The following is a 20,265-nucleotide window of genomic DNA, read 5'->3' as shown; positions in this document are numbered from 1 at the left end:
AAATACTTTTACCGCCTTTATTAAACCAAATCACCACACGAACGTCCCAAAAAGCTCTGAAGGCTTGCTAACACACTTTTTAGACATATCTGTCCGCGTACTAGGACAGGAGATGGCGAATGCATGCGTGTATAATTCAGGAATACATACCGAGTCCCGTGACAATTGCCCCTTCCCACACTTAAGCTTCACCGCAATACAACACGTATGTTTCACCGTTTAACATTTCCGTATTGAAGCGAAGCTTGCTTTCGGAAACTGGCACAATTCAACACGTCATGCTTTCCGAGTTTTGAACCCATTGGTGAGCATTACAATGCCTGAATCGGCGCCATTGGCGGCGTATTGCTACCCGTACCGAACTTCGAAGTAGCTACGCCTAGCGTTGCCCCGTCGGTGGGTAAGGCTGCCAGCGGATCTGCGTGCGAGACCCGGTTCGAGGCGGCGAGATAATCAAAATGGCAGTGGTGGTGGCTTTGATTAATGCCGTTTCGGACCTGAGGTCATGGCAAAAAAATCCGGAAAATCGAACGGCGAAGGCTTTTTGTGTCCGAAATTTTATACGTTCTTATGCATTGACTCTATGGGGCACGAGGAGGTGACACGAAGCCGTCGGAATTGTCGGGCATGTCGCAAAGAGCGGGCGTCCGGAAAATCGGTCGTTGACTGTACAATGACAACTCTTACAGCCGGCTCCAGCAGACGATTCGTTAAGATTCCAGTCTGTTGCTAGAGCCAGCAGTAGAGCGACTTTCGCTCCTTTTCAATAAAATTACAGCTAATTTTTCCACATCAAAGCACAATTCCCCTGAGACTTCCCCTATTATTTTCAGACTATTCATAATCCCTGAGAATTACCGATTTTCCCGGTTTTCCTGGTTGGTAGACACCCTGTTACATGACGAGAAATCATTTGCACCCATACATTATTGTTATAAGTTTAATTGTGTACAAAGCATGGCAATAATTATAGTCCTTTTATAACCACCTGCTTCAGGCTCGATCCCCCTGTAGTGTGCCAGTGTCATTACTCGGAAACAAAAACAAGAGAGACCGAGAAGAACTATTGAAAAAAGGTCGAAAGGTTGGTGTGTGTCACGTGCCTCTTGCCAGCCACTCCATTTTAGGAGAAGGGTTCGGGGCTACGGGAAAGATAAGGCAAGAAACTCAAATATTGCAACTGGCAACGTCGGCAGATTATAAGCTAACCTTCCGTAGCCTTTACTGCCCAATAAATTTCAGGTTAGCATCGCCATAATCAACATAACAGGAAAAAGAAATAAGGACGGTCTGAATATCATCAAGGATACGGACCAAGGATACAGGGCACGTATCCATTGTGCTGACGGTGGTGTGCCAACCGAGGCACGCAGCCCCATGCGATGAGAACGATGGGACCCTTAACAGGAAGTTGTCATCACCGTAGGCTATTCGATAACCGATCACGTTATGATGTGGGGACAGGAATACACGCGTATCCGTGCGTCATTCTAGCTGACAGATGAGATAGCAGCTCATGCGATGTCTTTACTAACGTAACGAGAGAACATATCGGCCTTGGTTATGACATCGCTGGTCACAGTTATGAACAGCACACATCGCTTGGTCGTGTGTTCAGCACAAGGACCGAGAAAGGTAGCCCAGACTGCCAACACGCCGCGAGCCGAGCATACGCCTCGCGGGAGGCTACGCAAGTTTCCGGCAAGCGCGGAACAGCTCTCATAGCAGGTGTTTTCGTAACGCATGAGAGTAGTACATAATGAGAACTCGCAATAGGCTTTACTGCGCAAAAAAAGTAAATTGAAGGGCCCTGTTCTTTATGATCACCTACAGTGGGTATGTGCTGTACTTTTGGAGCTTGTCGTTATCAGCATCATCGGCAATTTGGTATGGAACCGAGTGGGAAATATGGTGTGAAAACGAGCATGTTAAGTGGTTTTTATGAGAACGATCAGAAGATAAATATATTGGAGTTTAGCGTAGAGAGACTCAAATCGACACATATCAGCTTTTTTGAAGTTTGTCGTTTCTGAGTATACACCGTAACCGCGGATAACTGCTCAATAAGATATCCCAAAAATCATCTCCAATCGTTCGCAGTGCGGCTTTTAACAGAGCAGTGATTTTAAGCGCTCCCCTCGTGAAGCAGCACTTGACGGTCCTAAATGTCACACGAAGAAGTGCCGTCTTCGTGACTGGCGTCCTCCCGCCGCCATCGTCGTTGTTCCGTCATCGTCAGCATGCTCCCGTCGCCGTCGTCGTTTTTGTCGTCCACCTGCCGACATCGTTGTTGAAGGCGTGTCTTTGTCCGGTCGTTGTTGATGCGCGAACGTCGTCGCAATATCGCATTATTAGAGAGTTTTAGTTGAGCGCGTTTACGCTCCGCTAAGCAATTAAGCGGAGCGGAAGCGCGAATGCGCATGCGCCGTCCGCTTAGCCGTAAGCGGGCTAGCGGAGCGAGGAACACGGTCCGCTTAGAAGCTGCCTGAGCGGAGCATGCCTCGCAGTGCTTTGGCTAGCGTTGGCGTCAGAACGGATTGGATTGGATGCAAAAAGCAAGCGCGCTGGCTAACACGTGGCGTTCCCCAAGACGGCGCTTTATTTTGCATTGGATAAAATGGACCGGTAACGCATTACAAGCGCACGTCTAGACACTTCATGGATGAATAGTTATATATATATACATATATACGTTTTACTGCATAAGAGTGATCATAAGGTGTTTTTTCTTTTCTTTCATTACCCTGAATTTGGCCAGGGGGCGCTGCAACTACGAAAGGTTCGCTCCGCTACGCTAAACATGTAACTAAAACGTGAAAATCGCCCGCCGCTCCGCTGTGGCTTAGCGGGGCAGCTCGGAGCGGAGCGTACCGTAAAGACGCTCAACTAAAACACTCTATTATTCGGTGACATAACGTCGTCGTCACGCCATTGACTTCCTTGCGCCATAAATAACTTAAGAATGTCAAAAATTGCCAATTATTACTGGCGCGTGGTAGCATACACACACGTACCATCAGCATAAATTGTACCACATTAAATGGTTCTTTTAGAAAAATTTTTGACATTTGTACTGGAAAATTTGCTGACAAAAAACGCGTGAGCCATTCTACTCTGGAGGTGGTTGACCAGCGAAGCTGTTTAACACGTGACACCGAGGTGACACTTAATTTTAAACAAAGGTACGAGCTCATTTATTGTCTTGAGAGATGGTCGTCCTGACGAAAGGTGCGCACACTCACTTATTGTCTTCATCGGCGGCCATTATTTCACTCGCCAATACAATCACATTCAATGAATATGTCAAATCGATGCACGTACACCGCTGGGCGGTTCGTTGACCCGGATGGGTGTGGCATCGCAAGAGATATGTCTGCAACACGGAACACGTAAACCACTCCCTTTTCGGTATCGACACATCCACGTTGAAATCACTGACAACGACAACAGGGGTAGTGTCATCGCAGCTAATTCACACAAAGTGAGTAGCCATAAACCACGCGACAGCCAGGTTCGACCTGCCCATCCCAACGTGGGAGCTGCCCGCTGCGTGATAATCGCCTATCTCAGGACTCACAATAAAGTTTTTTCATTCATCCGTCCATGAACCTTCCAGGATTATGAGTCATTGCATTTTTTGCTTGCTTACCGGGGTATGAGTCATTGCTCACGGTGGTATGAGCCATTGAGGATGGCAGTTTTGGACATGCTGTTCTGTATGTTGTGTGTGTGATTAGAAAGAATTTAGGCGCTGTTCGCTTCACTTTGGTGAGTGCTTGTAGCTTCTGCCTTAAGGTACTACAAGCCATGGCATGTTTTGCTTGCTTACAGGAGTATGAATGCTTACGGGGGTATGAGCCATTGATGATTACAGTTATTGTGCACAGAAAAAAATTCCTGAATCCTAGCCATCTAGAGACAGCTTCGCTGTAAAAAAATACCACGTTGACAAAAAAAAAATCTCAGTGTCCATGCACTCTGTGAAGTAGGATGACCAGCGAAGCTGTGTATGTGGGCCCCTTAATGGCGAACTGCACCTCCGCCGCGGGTCGGCCCGGCATGGCACTATCTTCGGGATCGGACCACGTATGGGGAGTGCTTAACTCCTGCTTCACCTCCACCGCGGGTCGGCCCATAACGGCACTATCTCCGCGATCGCCCACGTATGGGGAGTTTTTTTTTTCTTTTTTTGCTTACGACACGAAAATTTTCTTGGCGGTTACAGGTATAAAGCTTCGCTGTAGAAGTAAAAAACGTGGGAAGACTGAAAACACTGACGCAGACTATTTTCATGTCTTGCGTCTCTTCGTCTTCCTGACCTTTCTTTTCTCTCTCCCTCTGTGCCGTCTTTCGTCCTTTGAAGCTTCGGCCTAGCTATTGCAGCCTTGAAGTTTTCCCGTGAAAAACCCCATGTCTACCGCAAACTCGCGCGCATTTCACGAATCCAGTGGTGCTGTCTACCTCAGCCTTCTTTTTTTCCTTTTCAGTATTTGTGGCGACAGTCATTGTGACATGCATGGTGGTCTTCAAAAAATTTTGATTCCACGCTTCGCTTGAGCAGCAACGCCGTGGCGTCGTTTATTTCTGGGCGATTCCATCTCGCCTACTCCGGCCCCACGAGCTGGCGCGATGTCAAAGAGGACGACGACGAAGACGGCGTCTTTCTGCCCGGATTGCGCGAGCGAACCGTCGCTTGGCGTGCGCGAACCCCGGGGGCGTGGGCTCCGGTGACGACGCGTGGGCGAGGTTCTGGCCCCTGGCACCGCCGCGCCGTCTACGATCGAGACACGCCGGGGCAGCCGCCGCTCTTGTGGGCCCGTGACAGAGCCGAGGTCGACGGCGGCATCTTCTTCCCCACTGCTTCCTGGCGCAGGTGAGCCTCCACTGGCGACTACGAACGCTGTCGAGCAGCCTCTTATGGCATCTGTTGTGCGCGTTTAGTAACACTCAGTGGCCAAACACCGCACATTCTACGTTGTTGGCTGCTACGGTATTTCAGGAGAGGAAACTCGATCGCAATTGCAGGAATAGGCCACATAGATCAGGGTCTGTGTTAACATAACTATTTGTTATTGCGTTAGAATGTTTAGTAACAGCAGGTCCCAGCCAATGCATTATTGATGTATTATTTATTAGCCATAGCTATCTGGCAGTGGTACACAACACTTACAAAGCCAAAGCTTCGTCATGATATCGGCACCTGGTTGTCTGTCACTACCACAACGCGTAAATTCTGATGGGCGTAATTAGCATAACGCACAAGCGCGCATAAGAAAAGACGAAGTTCAGCGACGCATTTTAAATACGGAAGTTTTATACGGCGGCTGACTGTACAACATCCTCAATAGGAGTTCGACGGAGCTTGAATGTAATAACAAAGAACAGCTAGGCACAATACCCTCGCTGCACAACCTGGTGATCTTTTTATTTCGTCGTTTGATTCACCAGAACCAAGACTGCCGTTTCAAGGTCACACTTCGTCAAGGTCGCGTCATGGCGCCCGTTGTAGAGGGAGCGGCTGTTAGCATTTATTTGCCTAATTGTGAAAAGCCATCATCTTAGGCTCAATAAGCCTTTTCATTCCCCTTACTTTGGTGCTTTGAGTTGTATGCTTGCATTATGCAGATATGAGCCACGATTTTGTAGCGATGTCTTATCCTATGACATTGATTTTCGCGCGCCGTCATTGCCTTTCTCGTTAATGCAATTAGGCGACCAGGGTGCATAGAGCGGAATGCATCCCTACATTATACACACTATAATGTAACAAAGAATCACCTTTCCTTACGAAGAGTTGACTAAATATGCAGCAAATGTGCTGATATAGGTGCATACATGTACACACGTAATGTAGTCAGACGTAAAATGTAATGTCCAACGCCTTTGGGCACAGGGTAATTTCTAGAGCAATTATAGAGCCCTCCTCCGTTCCCCGATTTTTGTAACCCATGATTTCAACAAGGTGCTCTTCACAAGTGGGGGAATGCTTCGAAAATTTGAAACTCAATCGGCTTTCACTTTGAAACAGAGCTAATATAAGCCTCTAGACTGCCGGTTGTATTTCGGACGCAATGGCTTTACGTGACAGACAATTCACTCCGAGTCCACCTATCAGGCAACAATATGCGACGCACGTGAAGTATACTTGTTGCAGCTCCTGTCGTATGTGTGACACAACACCCCGTCAACGAGTTCCTCACGACAGCATGGTGGCGTTATATCTTTGTCGATTATGCTATCAAATAACAGCAGCGCCGGTTACTTTTTTGAAAGTACAAACTGCCGGGAGACCGCTTGTAAGACAAGAATACAATAATATTAACACGTGTACAACATTAGTACAGCTTTTGTTGACCACCTCTGTAAAAAATAACAAAACAACGTGCGGAAATATTTTCTTGAATTTGTATCACAAGCAAGAAATACAAGAGCACCGACTTTATCTTATGTGGTCGTCACAACTGCTTTATGTTTAGTGAGCAAGGAACCACTGTTATTGGCTGTTCGCTATGCCTATTCTCAGTTATGACAGATGCATGGCCCGCTTGACACTGCTGGCTCCCTTCAAGACTAAGCTGACGTTCTGCATGCAAAGGTCAAACACATGCGTCTTAACGATCCCCAATGATCCTTTTCTGAGATCTCATTGTCATTCAGCACTTATCCATTCACCATGTATTCCACAAATCCTATATTTTTTTTCCTTTCTGTAAATGAAATGTCATAATATGTAAGGGAGCTGTAACGCCGAAACAGTTCTCAAACCATGGCACATTCTAGGCCATTACAGCGACAAGTTGTATCAAAAATGTTTTTGGGTAATGTTCAACAGATATACGTGCTCCAGAATATGTATCTTTTCCGACGTAATCAAAGTGAGAAAAAAAGTTCCAAATAAGGGAACAACGCAACCAAATAATACAATAACGTTTCAGCAAGTACAGTCTCCAACTTCCTTAAACGCTGTTAAGAAAGAGCATGAATACTCGAGTGCAATCAGTGCATCGAGTGTGAAACGCCACTATCTGCAGGAACACGTTACTATGGGGAGGCAGCTAGTGTAACCCTTCTTTTATTCTTTTCTTTCTCACTTTCGCGTTGGCTATATGCCAGTACTGAATGTACGATCAGTGTGAGAACATTGTCATGGCGATCACCATACTACATATCTAAGTAGCTGAACAAGCCTGAACAGTTATCAGAGGAGAACTTCAGCTAAGCCTCATTGTTGCCCAACTTCGAGGTTTCAACCCTGTGTGCCCTGCATAACGCACTGACGCAGGATCCACTCAAGCGGAGCCATGTTCTCTCGCATGTTCCTCAAGCAGGCCGTGATACCCTTCACGGTTGGAGCATGGTGAGTGACCGACGTTATCCCGATTCAAACTTACTCGTATTCAAATCAATTTGGTAAAAATCAGAGCATCAGCCTTGCTGCCCTTGGCATGACTGCATGGACGAAAGAAGAAAAAAATATATACCACAAAGCATAGTATAGCACCACAAAAATAGATGCCACGTGTTTATAGGAAAATAAAACGTACTCAACTGAAAACCTACTTAAGTTACCATGAGCCGTAAAACATACCATAAAAATAAGGTAACCCTGCTAAATATTAAGGCAATTATCTTAACTGACATGGTTACAGTCCTTTAACAGTCTACAAGACTGATTTATTAATAAAGCGTGACATTTCATATTCCGTTAGCCATCAATGAGGACATATATCTGGGAGCGAAAATTCTGTAAATCCACTTCATTACATTGTAAGACAATGAAAGCGTCCAATGTCAATATGATCCTTTAGTTGCATAGTACTACGACTACACAGTCAGTGTACCAAATACATTGATTTTGGGTTCAGAGTTAAGAGGCGCGAAGCGCGGACAGCTACAATGAAAGAAAGACACGGGCACTAACTTCCGACACTTATGACAAGTTATAAGCTAACGCTCGTGTTTCTTCCATCGTGCGTGTTAGCCCTTCCGTTTACACGCCTGCGCAGCGTCTTTTCAACTTGTGACGCATCTAAACATAACGTTAAGAGAACACACATCTGCTATTGGTGGCATAAATTGGCAAGATCAAAGGATCTCCTATTTAAAAGCATTTATTTTTTATTTATATTCAGCAGTTAACATGTGGAACTGTTATCGTGCGGACATAATAGGCAATTCAGTCGGCAAAGGCAAGTTATCACCTTTTCAGTGCGCTCTTGTTTTGGTATAATGCTTCGCGGCTTGAAATCAATGAAAATGAAGTGTCGACAGAAAGCATGTAGCTACAGCAGCGTGTTCTGTTCATAACAGCTTCCTTGGTGTTAGGAGCGCTGTCGGACAGTGTAAAGTACGCAAAACGCACCGAACACGTTTTTATAGAGCTTGCGTAAGACTGTCAGGACGTCAATGGTCCTCGGACCTGCGCGAGGAGAGCCAATATGCATAACAGTAGCCAATGAGCGTGCCAGCAAGGCCTGGCACGCATAAGCCAATCTACTCATCGTGACTACAGCAGTGCTTAACAAGACGGCTACCCAGAAGTGTCCCGTTAACCTATTTGCCATTTCATAGGGTGGCGAGAATGACAGCATGGCTGCTGACAGTCGCCGCCGTAGTCTTACATGCTGTGCTGTCGCGTGCAGGAGTTTCGGTGGCGGCCATGGCAAGAGCAAAGGTGGGGGAAAGGTGGACCAGGCGACCCTAGACAAGCTGGAGGCCGGCTTCAAGAAGCTCCAGGGTGCCAGCGACTGCCACTCCCTGCTGAAGAAGTACCTCACCAAAGACGTCTTCGACAAGCTGAAGACCCGCAAGACTGCGATGGGTGCCACCCTTTTGGATGTCATCCAGTCTGGTAAGCGCTTAGCCCGTTTCGTCGCCCAGCCTCGAGAAGAAAGAGGGACAGTGGCGTTGTCACGACAGGGTCAACACGTGCTACGCACCCCGCTTAACCGACGACGTGTGGAAAGGGTGGCCAGATTTATTAATGTTTTCATCCGGAGGGGTCAGGAAGCCGATCACAACTTCTGTGATTTTAGTGCAGTTTGATATTCAAATGCTAGCTATAGGTTGTGAAATCTATCAGCCCGCCTGTGAAGGCCTTTCTTTCTTTAGTGGCACGAACATCGAGTGACACTCTTGTTTCTTGCGCAGCGCTTTCGGTTCACTCCCTGAGACCACCAGAGAGGAAATTCAAAATAAATCAGAAAAGAAATAGAAAAAAATAGTACAGCACAAGATTCATGGGTTTCATTATATATACGATACCAGACCGTAAGTTTAGTTACAAGGTGTGTTACGGAAGTGTCTGGAATAATTAGCACTAATTAGAAATGACCGATTACCGCACACCAAAAGCACGGAATCGTAGATCTTAGAGACCCACCACGTGAGCGCGATTTCGGCGGAATTCCTGGTAACCCGGAAGTAGAAAGCGGAAGCAATGACCTCTCTAATGACGTCACATACAAGAACGTCGCATGTTATTTAACCAGCTAATCAATGGAAAACACTTGCCTCCGAGTTCGGTTCGTGCGGTGCGTTCGCCTAAAGTTGGCCTAACAAACAGCAACGCTCAGGTGCGAGCGCCACTAAGAAACACCTAAGACAAACATTAGGATCACCTACTTTCTTTTTTCTCACTAGGTTATTACATCTTAGTATGACACCATGATACCGTGGTATAGATGGTACAGAGGCTCTTTCCAAATTCATGTAAAATGCCTGAAATATTTAAAAAAATTACCGACGATTACGTTACTTCCTAATGCGAAATTCGAGCGCAGCAAATGAGCTGTTTCACCTTTTCGATAGATTGAGGCAAAGAAATCGAGCAACACATGTATGCGCTATCACAGAATTTTTTTTTTTATTTTTCACACGTATTCCTTTAACAAAGACTCCACTAACAGTTCTTGACAGCCATGAAGGAAGCTTTGTGGTCGGAGAAATAGACTGATATATGTTCGACTTGGTACACCAATGCTTGATTCTCAAAGACGAGATCTATACAAGTGCCTCGCGAGGTTGTCACAGCCGTGGGACGCGTTACGAGCGAGAGGAACGGGATGTTCTCCCGCATAAGTGTTAGGAAATTGCTGTTTGTCTTTATGTCAAGCCGCCACCGATCTGGCTCTCTGATTGCCACCGCACAGGGCGAACGGCAGCGGCAATTTCGGCTCGGGCGGTGCACATATACAGATCCGCCGCCACCGATCTGGCTCTCTGATTGCCACCGCACAGGGGTTGCATTGGCGGAGGAGCGAAGAAAGGAATTAAGTTCGAGCCGGCGCTATGACAACCGGAGACTCGCAGGAAGAGGGGGGAGGGGGCGGCGTGTACACCCAGCGGCAAACGATGGGGGCAGAAGCGCGCGCAGCAAGCGGACAACACGATAAAGGGAGGAGGGAAGAGATAGACCTTTCCTCCTCTTTCTGCATGGCGGCGACGGTGTTCTATGCAGTCACGTTATCTTGACTCTCTAGCGGCGTCAGCGGCATCCAGCGGTATCAGTCGGTCGCTGCTAGCGCTGGGGGGATGAAAGGGGGGCGGAGCTGGTTACGAGGCCGACGACGACGCGAAACCCAGGAACGGACGCCAAAGAGCTGCGCTCTAAAATGCCCTACTTCATCTATTTCATTAGGGCTCCTTTCATGACAGCGGTAGACAAATACGTATAACAATAGGAATCGGGGTACATTTACCTCTTTAGTTGAAAGAAGACGATGAAACCTAATCCTAGGCTTAAAGGTCGCGTCCTGAGCAGTTCATCAACTTTTCGATTATATAGAAAGAACGATATATGGGGTTTTATGGAGCAAGGGCGAATGATGGCCAAGGAACACCAACGTATGCAGAAAGCTGGCACTCTTTCAACCATATACTAAATTCGGTATAATTTCCCGCAAACAATCTAAAATAAATATGTTGAGAAGCACAACCTCAACGTGTATAGGGAACAACCCCAGTAACGAGACCGTTTCCGCCTCACCATAGCGTGAGCACGAACCGAGGGAGATTGCTGCTTGATAAAGGCGCTTGCTTAAGCTGGGGACCCCACGCGAGGTGTCGAAGCGACTGGGAACATTTAGTTGGACGGGTTTTAAGCCTCGTCTATGGTTCGTTCATGCGACCTTTTCATTTAAGCGTACAATTTAGTGTAATCTTTATTATCAGTGGTATATTAGAATACTTCTGATTGTGGTAAGAACAATATCGGTGAAATGGCCTGAGGTAGTTGGTTTTCATAATATTAATAAATTTAACAGCAATATTTAGTGCTCATAATATTACATATAATTATTATTTAATATCACGAAAGTCACCAAGGATGTTTCATCTTCCTTACTAAGATATTAGTTACTGTTTACTACTTCCCACACGCTGGCTGGCGCAAGTTAAGACATGAGCGCAAATAGGTTAAACTGCGAAACGTTACAGTGTTGGGTGCTACCAACTACGTCGTGACTCCCTTAATTGTCAGCGCCTTCAATTCCGCCAAATGCTTCGTAGCGATGCAGAATAGAGTACTGAGCCCAGAGCAGCAGACACGTGAGCACAGAGCACTCCGGCCGCTCAAGGAATAGTGAATCACAATGTCGGCATTCAGCTTTGTAGCGCACTTTGCACACATATAATACGACAGCACAGCAGGCAACAGCGCCGCTAAGAGCCACTAGTCGTTATTATGACAACGATTACTGCAGAAGCGCGAATTTTAACATACCTTCCTGATGTGTCTATAAAATATCGTTTGCTAAGTATCACCTGATGCACTTTTTCTTTCTTCCTTTTACCACTACAGCAAAGGCATATACATGTGTTTCTGAGTAAGGTTCCCCTATTCCAGGTCGACGAACCATGTCCATTTCTGTTCAATGGCGGATGCACCCCCTCCCCCCCCCCCTCCCCTCAGAAAAAAAAGATTTCTCCACAGCTCTCGCTTTATGAAGCTTTTGCTGCTCGGTGCAGAAATGAAAAACAGGCTCCTGGCGAGCGTGCTATGATTATGCATCCTTCCTGTCGCATATGTGCGCGTAAGACTTCCATCTCTTTCTGACATGCTAAACGTACAGTAACCTCTCGAAAAAAATACAGGACATTTCCTTAATAACGCCAGGACCTTGGAACTCCGTTCCAAGGTCATGGCGGACTAGATGCTACCGTGCAGTGGACGCAGCACGCAAGCGCTGTTTAGTTTCACGATTCTTTCCGCAGATATCTTAGAACGCTTCACGACAAGCGCCCATAGCTCAGACAGAAAAACTACGAATAAGTTTGTTTTTTTTTTTTTGCCTTCACAGCGATAGAGGAGGCTATGGTTAAACGCTGCTTGGCAAGATGCCACAGCCCCCTCTATATAACGAAGTCAGCAACACTGATTAGCGTAAAAGATAAAATACACCAGAAATGAAAGGAAATAATTTCAACATTCACGTTCTACCCAGAGGGAATCTTAACCGAGCAATTATGTTAAGCAAATACGGAGCATATCTCAAAAAGGAAGCCGACAAAAACCCAAAATTGTGGATTTTATATCGAATCAACGCAACTCAAAACTTGAGATCTTTAATTATTGTAAGTGTACCGTTAAAAAGCATAAAATTCATGCTAATTTTCGCTTCATTGTTACCTTACGCCGGCTATATGCAGGACAATTTATCTTCCTAATAAATACCCTTTGTTTTCTGTGTGGTCTTCTTGTAACCCATATCTTTAGCCATGCAGTGTATTGCTGCAAACGAGAAGTATCATGTATTAAACGCCAACTTTTATTGCACACCGACTCCCACTTTGCTAATCAATTCGCTTTCGTGATTGCGGTTTTCCCATAAACGAATTCCTTTGCGTATATTTTGCAACACCACTCTCGCGTTTCTTTTTTTTTTTCTCTTCGTTTTTCATTTCTCTATTTTTCTTTTGCAGGCGTGGAGAACCTGGACAGTGGAGTGGGCGTGTACGCTCCCGATGCCGAGTCGTACACCGTGTTCGCCGACCTGTTCAACCCGGTGATCGACGACTACCACAAGGGCTTCCCTCCTGGCGCCAAGCACCCGCCCACGGACTTTGGCGACATAAACACGCTGGTGAACGTGGACCCCAAGAACGAGTTTGTCATCTCCACCAGGGTGCGCTGTGGACGCTCGCTGCAGGTCAGTGCTGCTGTCGCGCTCTGTTGCCAGACGAACAGACTGGCAACTCCAAAATGCAAATGCCGCCAAGCATGCTGCCCAAGGACCACGAGCAGTCGGAGCAATTTTTAATTCAAGACACCTTAAAGACCCATGCGAGCATTGCATGTTAAATATACCAATGACAAACAGAGTGCGCATTCAAAAAGATAATACATGTTAGAATAAAACGAGAGCACAAATCAAATAAATTCTGAGATCAGTACTTGGAACTCCGTGTCAAGTCCTATGGGCACAAAAACAAGGGCACAGCACAAGAACTCCTCCAAAATCCTGAACGCCAATACGATCATAACAATAACCAGTGTTACAATAAATAAATTATGGTTAGAACACATAATTCAAGTAGATAAAGCCGGCTAAAATAATTGCGCATTCAGACAAATACGGCACGTTACAGTAATGGAACGCAGCAATATAGAAACATATTAAAGCAGTATGGAGCTTGGTCTTAATCTAAAACAAAGTCATGTGCGCAAGGAACATTAAAATATGGGGAAAAGAAAGATAAAGCAAGAAGTGGATCACGATAACACACTGACGCCTTAAAGAATGAGCAGAAGAAACCTATGTATGTAAATTAAAAAGTGTTTTAGTTTCTCTAGGAATTCATTATATAAGCCAATACGATTTCATTAAGTAATATGCTCGAGCGACATATTGCGAGCAAGAGGGGCGACACATTCAGTAAGTTAATGCATGCTACAACAGGGTGCACTTTAAAGTTATGATCCAGGTGCCGGAAGATACGATGGGGGGTGGGGGCTTGCTGATGCGGCATGCGCTGGCAGACGTCCTGCAGGGATCAAGCTTGTTGAAATTGAAAACAAGTCCCCTCGCTCTTCGATTTTCTAGCGCGGGCAGATTTACAGATATTTTAATGTTAGTGGTGGTGGATCTCCAAGAATAATTTTTCGTAACGAAGCGCGCAGTCATTGTTTTGGACTGATTCTAGCTTGTTCATGAGGCACGAGGGATGCGGGTTCCCAATGAAAGACGCTTGCTCCATTTGTGAACGTAGCTGGATAGTATAGGCTAACAATTTCGTAAACTTGTTAGACAAGCATAACTTGCGCCTGATGTAGCCAATAGTTTTCCGCGCGCCGCTAGTAATCGCATCGATATGGTGATTTCAATGAAACGTTTGAACATTATTCAAGGATAGGGGTGTGCTTAAGCTATTTACGCAGATCCAGATCGACAGTGGAATATATACGGTACTGAAGGGGCGTATATAAGCGTAAATTTTAGCGCATGGGCATCGGAAACTACGACCCGTAACAAAGAGACAAGTATTAATGCCACAGCAAGTCTTGCCAATAGGCACGTAACATAAATACATAGGTGGATACATGCACAAATAAAATACCTACTCAATTATTTACAAAAATATTGTAAGGATGAAGGTGCTGAATATAGACGTATAAAACATGGACCACTTTGGGGCTACTACATATGAAGGGATGCGACGAATTTGGAAAGAAGTAATTGGGCCAGCGCTAACGCTCACAGATACAATTACTTGCTTAAGAGATGTCGGGGTTGGTTGCTAACCAAAGGTAAGTGTACCAATTGGCATTGGGAGCACATGGTAAAACTACCATCTAGGCAATGCAGAGGAACATCGGCTGCGCTTCTTTTGAAGTCAGAGAAGCGCAGAGCAAGATCAGTTTTGTAGAAAGACTCAGGAACATATAGGAAACCAAATGGGCACTAAAGCGCACAGACATCCGTATCTAGAAATCGTGGACACGGAATGGAGGAAGAGGTAAAAAAAGTTGGCAGCCAAGTGCCGGGTAATTTAAGCTGCACAGAGACAATGCGGAGTCAGCAAACACGAACTATAGGAAACTGAGACGGTAAATTAGATGTAAAGGAGGGAAACAAAAGAAGTGTATTGAAGTTAACAAATATGGGATGCAAGAAATCAGGAGAGGCAATCTGTACAATAACACGAAGTGTAGTGCCCTGGTATTTGAGTCTATAGCTGGCTGCATGAGGAAAAAGAACCCTACTAAACAAATATTCGCAGCCGGATGAGGCATGTCACTCTAGCAGCAAAAGTCAGGAGGTGAATCGGCACATTGTAAGGCAATGCCAGGATATTCACTCGGAAAGGATATGAGGGACTAGAGAATGTCCACCACGTCCCGAAGGGCACGCTATTTGAAACCATCAACTTTTGCCGTACTCATCTCCAATATCCCGATGCTCCGCAAAAGTTAATACGTTCACGGGCAAGATTAAACTCTCCATTATTTTTCCTCCTCTTACACAGGGTTACCCGTTCAACCCATGCCTCACCGAAGCCCAGTACAAGGAAATGGAGAAGAAGGTCAGCTCTACACTCACATCTCTTAGCGGTGAGCTCAAGGGCACCTACTACCCGCTCACGGGAATGAGCAAGAAGGTTCAGCAGCAGCTCATCGACGACCACTTCCTCTTCAAGGAGGGAGACCGCTTCCTGCAGGCGGCCAATGCCTGCCGGTTCTGGCCTACAGGAAGAGGCATATACCACAACGACAACAAAACCTTCCTCGTCTGGGTCAATGAGGAGGACCACCTCAGGATCATCTCCATGCAGAAGGGAGGGGACCTCAAGCAGGTAAGGGGCACTATGTGCGTCGTGATCGCACGTTGTGCATGAAGCCCATATCACTTGTGTAGTCTTAAACTGCCTTTGCGAGCAATGATGTCCTGCAGAACGAAGTCTGTATCGAACTCTCATTGGCACTTTCCACTGCCGCCAACACTTTCTGCCGACGAATCTTGTTGCATCCGGTTGTTTCTAACATGACAGAACTGCTTCTCTGTGCAAGATATGAAGCGCCTTCAGCGACTTTTGACATTGCCAAACTTCCGTCGTATAGTGATGATACCCTTAGGGGAAAACCACACATGCTTCTGGTGTCTCGTACAGACCACACTCCATGCAAAGCAACGTAGTCTGCTGAACTTTAACTGGCGATTCCAACATGACACTGGGATATTGTGTAAACGTCCATAAGTAGTGAAGTCATCGATGGCTCGATGTTCTGTAGCCATAATAACTTCTTCGCATACTTGGGCATTAGGCTGGCCGTCAATGTATCTTTCCTGTCTGTTTCGTTCAGGTCTATGGTCGTCTGGTCAAAGCTGTCAAGGAGATCGAGAAGAAGCTGCCCTTCTCGCGAGATAACCGCTTTGGGTACCTGACCTTCTGCCCCACCAACCTGGGCACCACCATCCGTGCCAGTGTGCACATCAAGCTGCCTAAGCTGGCCGCCAATAAACAGAAGCTGGAGAAAATTGCGGCAAAGTACAACTTACAAGTGCGAGGTACGTCTGTGTCTCGCTTCGGTACGACGCAATCAAGCGCATTTGGCCGAACTTTGAAACGTTCGCTTGATGTTTTACCGGTCTGCCGTAGCAGCAGCTTCTAAAAACAAAACCAGCAGATGGTCGTACAAGCAAAGTAAACGCTCTACTCAGTAGCAAGCTTAACAGCTCAGTCATAAATAGCAGATGAACACGCCTACCTTGTTGCGCTCGGACGCAAATGACCAGTGCAGCTTATAAAGCTTCGATGCAGAAAATCAACAAACTAGACAGAACTGCCACACAAACGAACTTCGGCCCCCACTAGTTGTTCATGCCGTTAAATGGCACTTAGGCCCCTTGTTTATGATGTGCCTCGAAGGGTTGGCATTAACGTGTGTTCGGCGTCACAATGGGGACAGGCTTGAAGAACACCGAAAGGGAACTTTCTATTGGTACTAATTAATGTACAAGTCACCACGTGACGTGGTAACATATCGGCCTTTGTTGCCAGCACGTTTCCAACAATCCCTGCCTGAACAAAAGAGGGAACCAAGAAGTAGTAGTACTCATTAGTTATATTTACTATGGTTACTACACCGTCACCAGCTGGTTAATGCGAAGCTTTCTTCGCGAGTACCGGTTGGACACATGCCGACTACTCACTCCAACACTGCACACTAGACCGCTGTCCATTAGACTTGCCTCTATGCGACAGTGGGGCCTCACTAGCGGCATTCACAAGAATGCGGCAAGTGGCGCGTCAAATTTATAGCGCATCGCATTCATCTGAACGGCGATAATGCGCTACAAACGTGAATCCCATTGATGTGCTAGGAAAGGCAGTTCGAGACGCGGTAAGTCGTCTCGAGTGGTGCATGTAAACTCTGGCGTGTCGGGTTGATACAGAGATAACTGGTATTGTGTTCTCTCCTCCCATCACCGATGCAACCCAAATTGCTGTAAACAAGTTCGAGGTTGTTTAGGATCAGTGGCAATGCGCTAAATAAAACTTTGTCACATAGTAATTACTGCGATGCGCTAAAAAATGTGACAAGCTACTGTCGCACTCGCGCAAACGGGACTAATGAAGGCGCCACAATGGTGTTGGGATTTTAGCTTCTTGCGGTAGGGTGCACGTGTTGTGCGTTCGTGTCGGTGGACGATGAGCATTCATTCGCTTCTGCGGCGAGCATTTCGTGCGAAAACGTGAAACGTAGCAGCGTCGATACGCTGCGACGAATGGTTTGAAACGCGAACTAGCCTGCAGCATGCCGCGCGTTTTGCGTCTAAGCCATGCGGTGTCGCCACCGTCAAAACGACGACAGTGCACCGCTGGTGACTGTAAAGGAAACGTCACAAGGCCTTTATATTCCACAGTTCATCAATGCTTCAAACCAATACGTACACGAAAAAACGTTCTCTTTGTAATCCCGGGTTCCGCGCAAGCGCATGGGTAATGTTGCGGAGTTTCTAAAGCTGTGCCGTCTTGCCCGACACGCCGGTATTGTCGCAAGCCACCTTGCACGTTCTACAGAAGTCTCCTGGGCCCGCCTAGCACGCGCCTTTCGCCGGTCTCGTTCAGCTCGTTCCCGGCGCGTGCCCACGACTTCGGGATCGGCCGACTCGCGCTAGGTGTGCCGCCGATTGCGTGGCAGCTCCGTCGTTCTCGCTCGGCCTCTCGATCGCCAAACGAGTTTGGTACGTTCGTAGCGCATACAGTAGATTTTCTCGCTATATTACCTAGAGGGAGATCTGCTGCTGCCGCGCGGTTGTATGCGTGGGAATGCTGGTGTATGGTGACTTCGGATTGGCATCGTTCTTGTAGAGCCAGGACGCCTTGAAAGACTCGCGGTCTCCTTGGAAAAGTTTGTCGTCTGTTCTTCCTTTGCTTGGTTATGCATTGCAGGTGAGTAAGCTTCACTGGGAAATGTAATATGGGTGAATGAAAACCTTTTATACTAATTTAGACGAGGCCCCCTACAACACCAGCAAACACAAACCTCGCATACCCATGTACCGTCGTCCCCATGACGGCACAGTGCTCATTCGAAAACTTCCATAGACGGTGGCGCCAGATCTCCCTCTAGGTAATATAGTGAGAAACACTATAGTGCACACAGAGCCCGTAGCAACAGCCAGAGAAGGTGAACCCAGCGTTGACCCAGCGCGCCTCCTTCTACCCTCCTTCTCCCCTCCGCAGCGCGCTCCTACTCTCCACCTCCAAGCGCCCTGCTCTACCGTCGAGGGTGGCAATATGGGTTTGTCCATCGGTCATCATGGAATGATACCTAGATAGCGCAGCAAAACACGGACGCAAGAAGCAAAGATGAAGACAAGCGCTAACTATAAACAACGAGATGTGTTTTCGGGGATCCGTCGTACTTATGTACCCAAAAAAACCACCTGCAAGGCGGCGTCTTGTGTCTGTCTTTTGCTGTGCTATCCAGAAATTGTACCTCCTCCGACGCTCGCTTATCTCTCCAAGCTCTGCGGCATCTGACTTAATCTCGCCGATTTCACAGATAGGCATGTACGCTAGCGCGTAAAATGTTGGTCGTTTGTTATTGCAGTTCCTCGTTAGTTAGTGTGGCAGTTAGTTAGCTGTCGCAGCGAAATTGAGCAAGAACGCTGAAAACTTTAATATTATGACATACTGCTGGAATTCGTAACGGCCAGAGAGAGTAGACACTGCCCAGAAGATTTAAGCCACCGTATTGAACAGTCGCGACAGCATTGACAGATGCAAAAGTTACTTGGTTATGCTCAAATAGAGCTTAACTTCGCCGAATATTGTGAACCAAGTGGTGCGATATCTTCAGCTACAAAAGCGCAGGGACTTCAGCACAATACTTGATCGCGCCAGCTTCGGCCTCATGCGGTTAAGTGTACTTGATCAATGGCGGACAGCTTCTACTGGCTGTACATCTGTATTGCAACGGCATGTAGTATGTTATTGCATATAAACCCTTATGCGCGTTACGCGCCAGTATATTTTCAGAAATTCCACGCACGCTCGTTCTATTTCGTGTAAACATCGGTACCATCATAATACAGCAATTTACTTGATGAAATTTTTTTTGTAAGCGTTGCGATTTTACTTGGCCTATGCCGTAGAGATAACGTCCTAAGGTAAATTAGCAAGCTACTCCTGAGTGCCTAATAAGAAATAAAGATATATACATTTTTTTTTGCTTAGGAGAGAAGATTTGGTAGATGCCTGGTCATATCAAGTGGGCCGCCGCATTAACAACATTGCATGCTGAATACGCCGGCGTCGTCTACTGTTTGGAACGCCAGCCGCCATAATGAAACTTTAGATGCGCTTTCGATAGACGTTTAACTTTATTAGCAAGTGTTAATTATTAAGACGTGGCCTATCGCTCTTCAGTTTAAAATATGAGTGAATAATAACACCTTACTTTGAATACTTTATCTATTCAACCACCGTTACAATCCAGGCGCCATTTACATCATCATCATCAGCAGCAGCAGCCTGGTTACGCCCACTGCAGGGCAAAGGCCTCTCCCATACTTCTCCAACAACCCCGGTCATGTACTAATTGTGGCCATGCCATGCCTGCAAACTTCTTAAGCTCATCCGCCCACCTAACTTTCTCCCGCCCCCTGCTACGCTTCCCTTCCCTTGTGATCCAGTCCGTAACCCTTAATGACCATCGGTTATCTTCCCTCCTCATTACAAGTCCTGCCCATGTCCATTTCTTTTTCTTGATTTCAACTAAGATGTCACCAACTCGCGTTTGTTCCCTCACCCAATCTG

At 46.5% G+C, this 20,265-nt stretch overlaps 1 protein-coding gene across 1 annotated transcript in view; it reads left to right on the top strand.

Annotated features, from left to right (window-relative positions):
- Positions 1-4,607: 4,607 nt before the first annotated feature.
- The window catches only part of LOC142579970 (arginine kinase Lit v 2.0101-like), a 28,762-nt gene continuing 13,104 nt past the window's right edge, over positions 4,608-20,265 (top strand). Inside the window, exons 1-6 of the mRNA XM_075690662.1 lie at positions 4,608-4,873; positions 7,283-7,357; positions 8,643-8,851; positions 12,922-13,148; positions 15,466-15,792; positions 16,301-16,505. Of these exons, the coding sequence (XP_075546777.1) occupies positions 7,302-7,357; positions 8,643-8,851; positions 12,922-13,148; positions 15,466-15,792; positions 16,301-16,505 (1,024 nt within the window). The 5' untranslated portion in view covers positions 4,608-4,873; positions 7,283-7,301. The remainder of the gene's footprint in view (positions 4,874-7,282; positions 7,358-8,642; positions 8,852-12,921; positions 13,149-15,465; positions 15,793-16,300; positions 16,506-20,265) is intronic.

This window comes from Dermacentor variabilis, chromosome 4, assembly GCF_050947875.1.
Source record: "Dermacentor variabilis isolate Ectoservices chromosome 4, ASM5094787v1, whole genome shotgun sequence".
NCBI classification, from domain to species: Eukaryota; Metazoa; Arthropoda; class Arachnida; order Ixodida; family Ixodidae; genus Dermacentor; species Dermacentor variabilis.
Note: the sequence above shows the minus strand (reverse complement) of the source record. Positions and strands in the feature narration are given on the sequence as shown.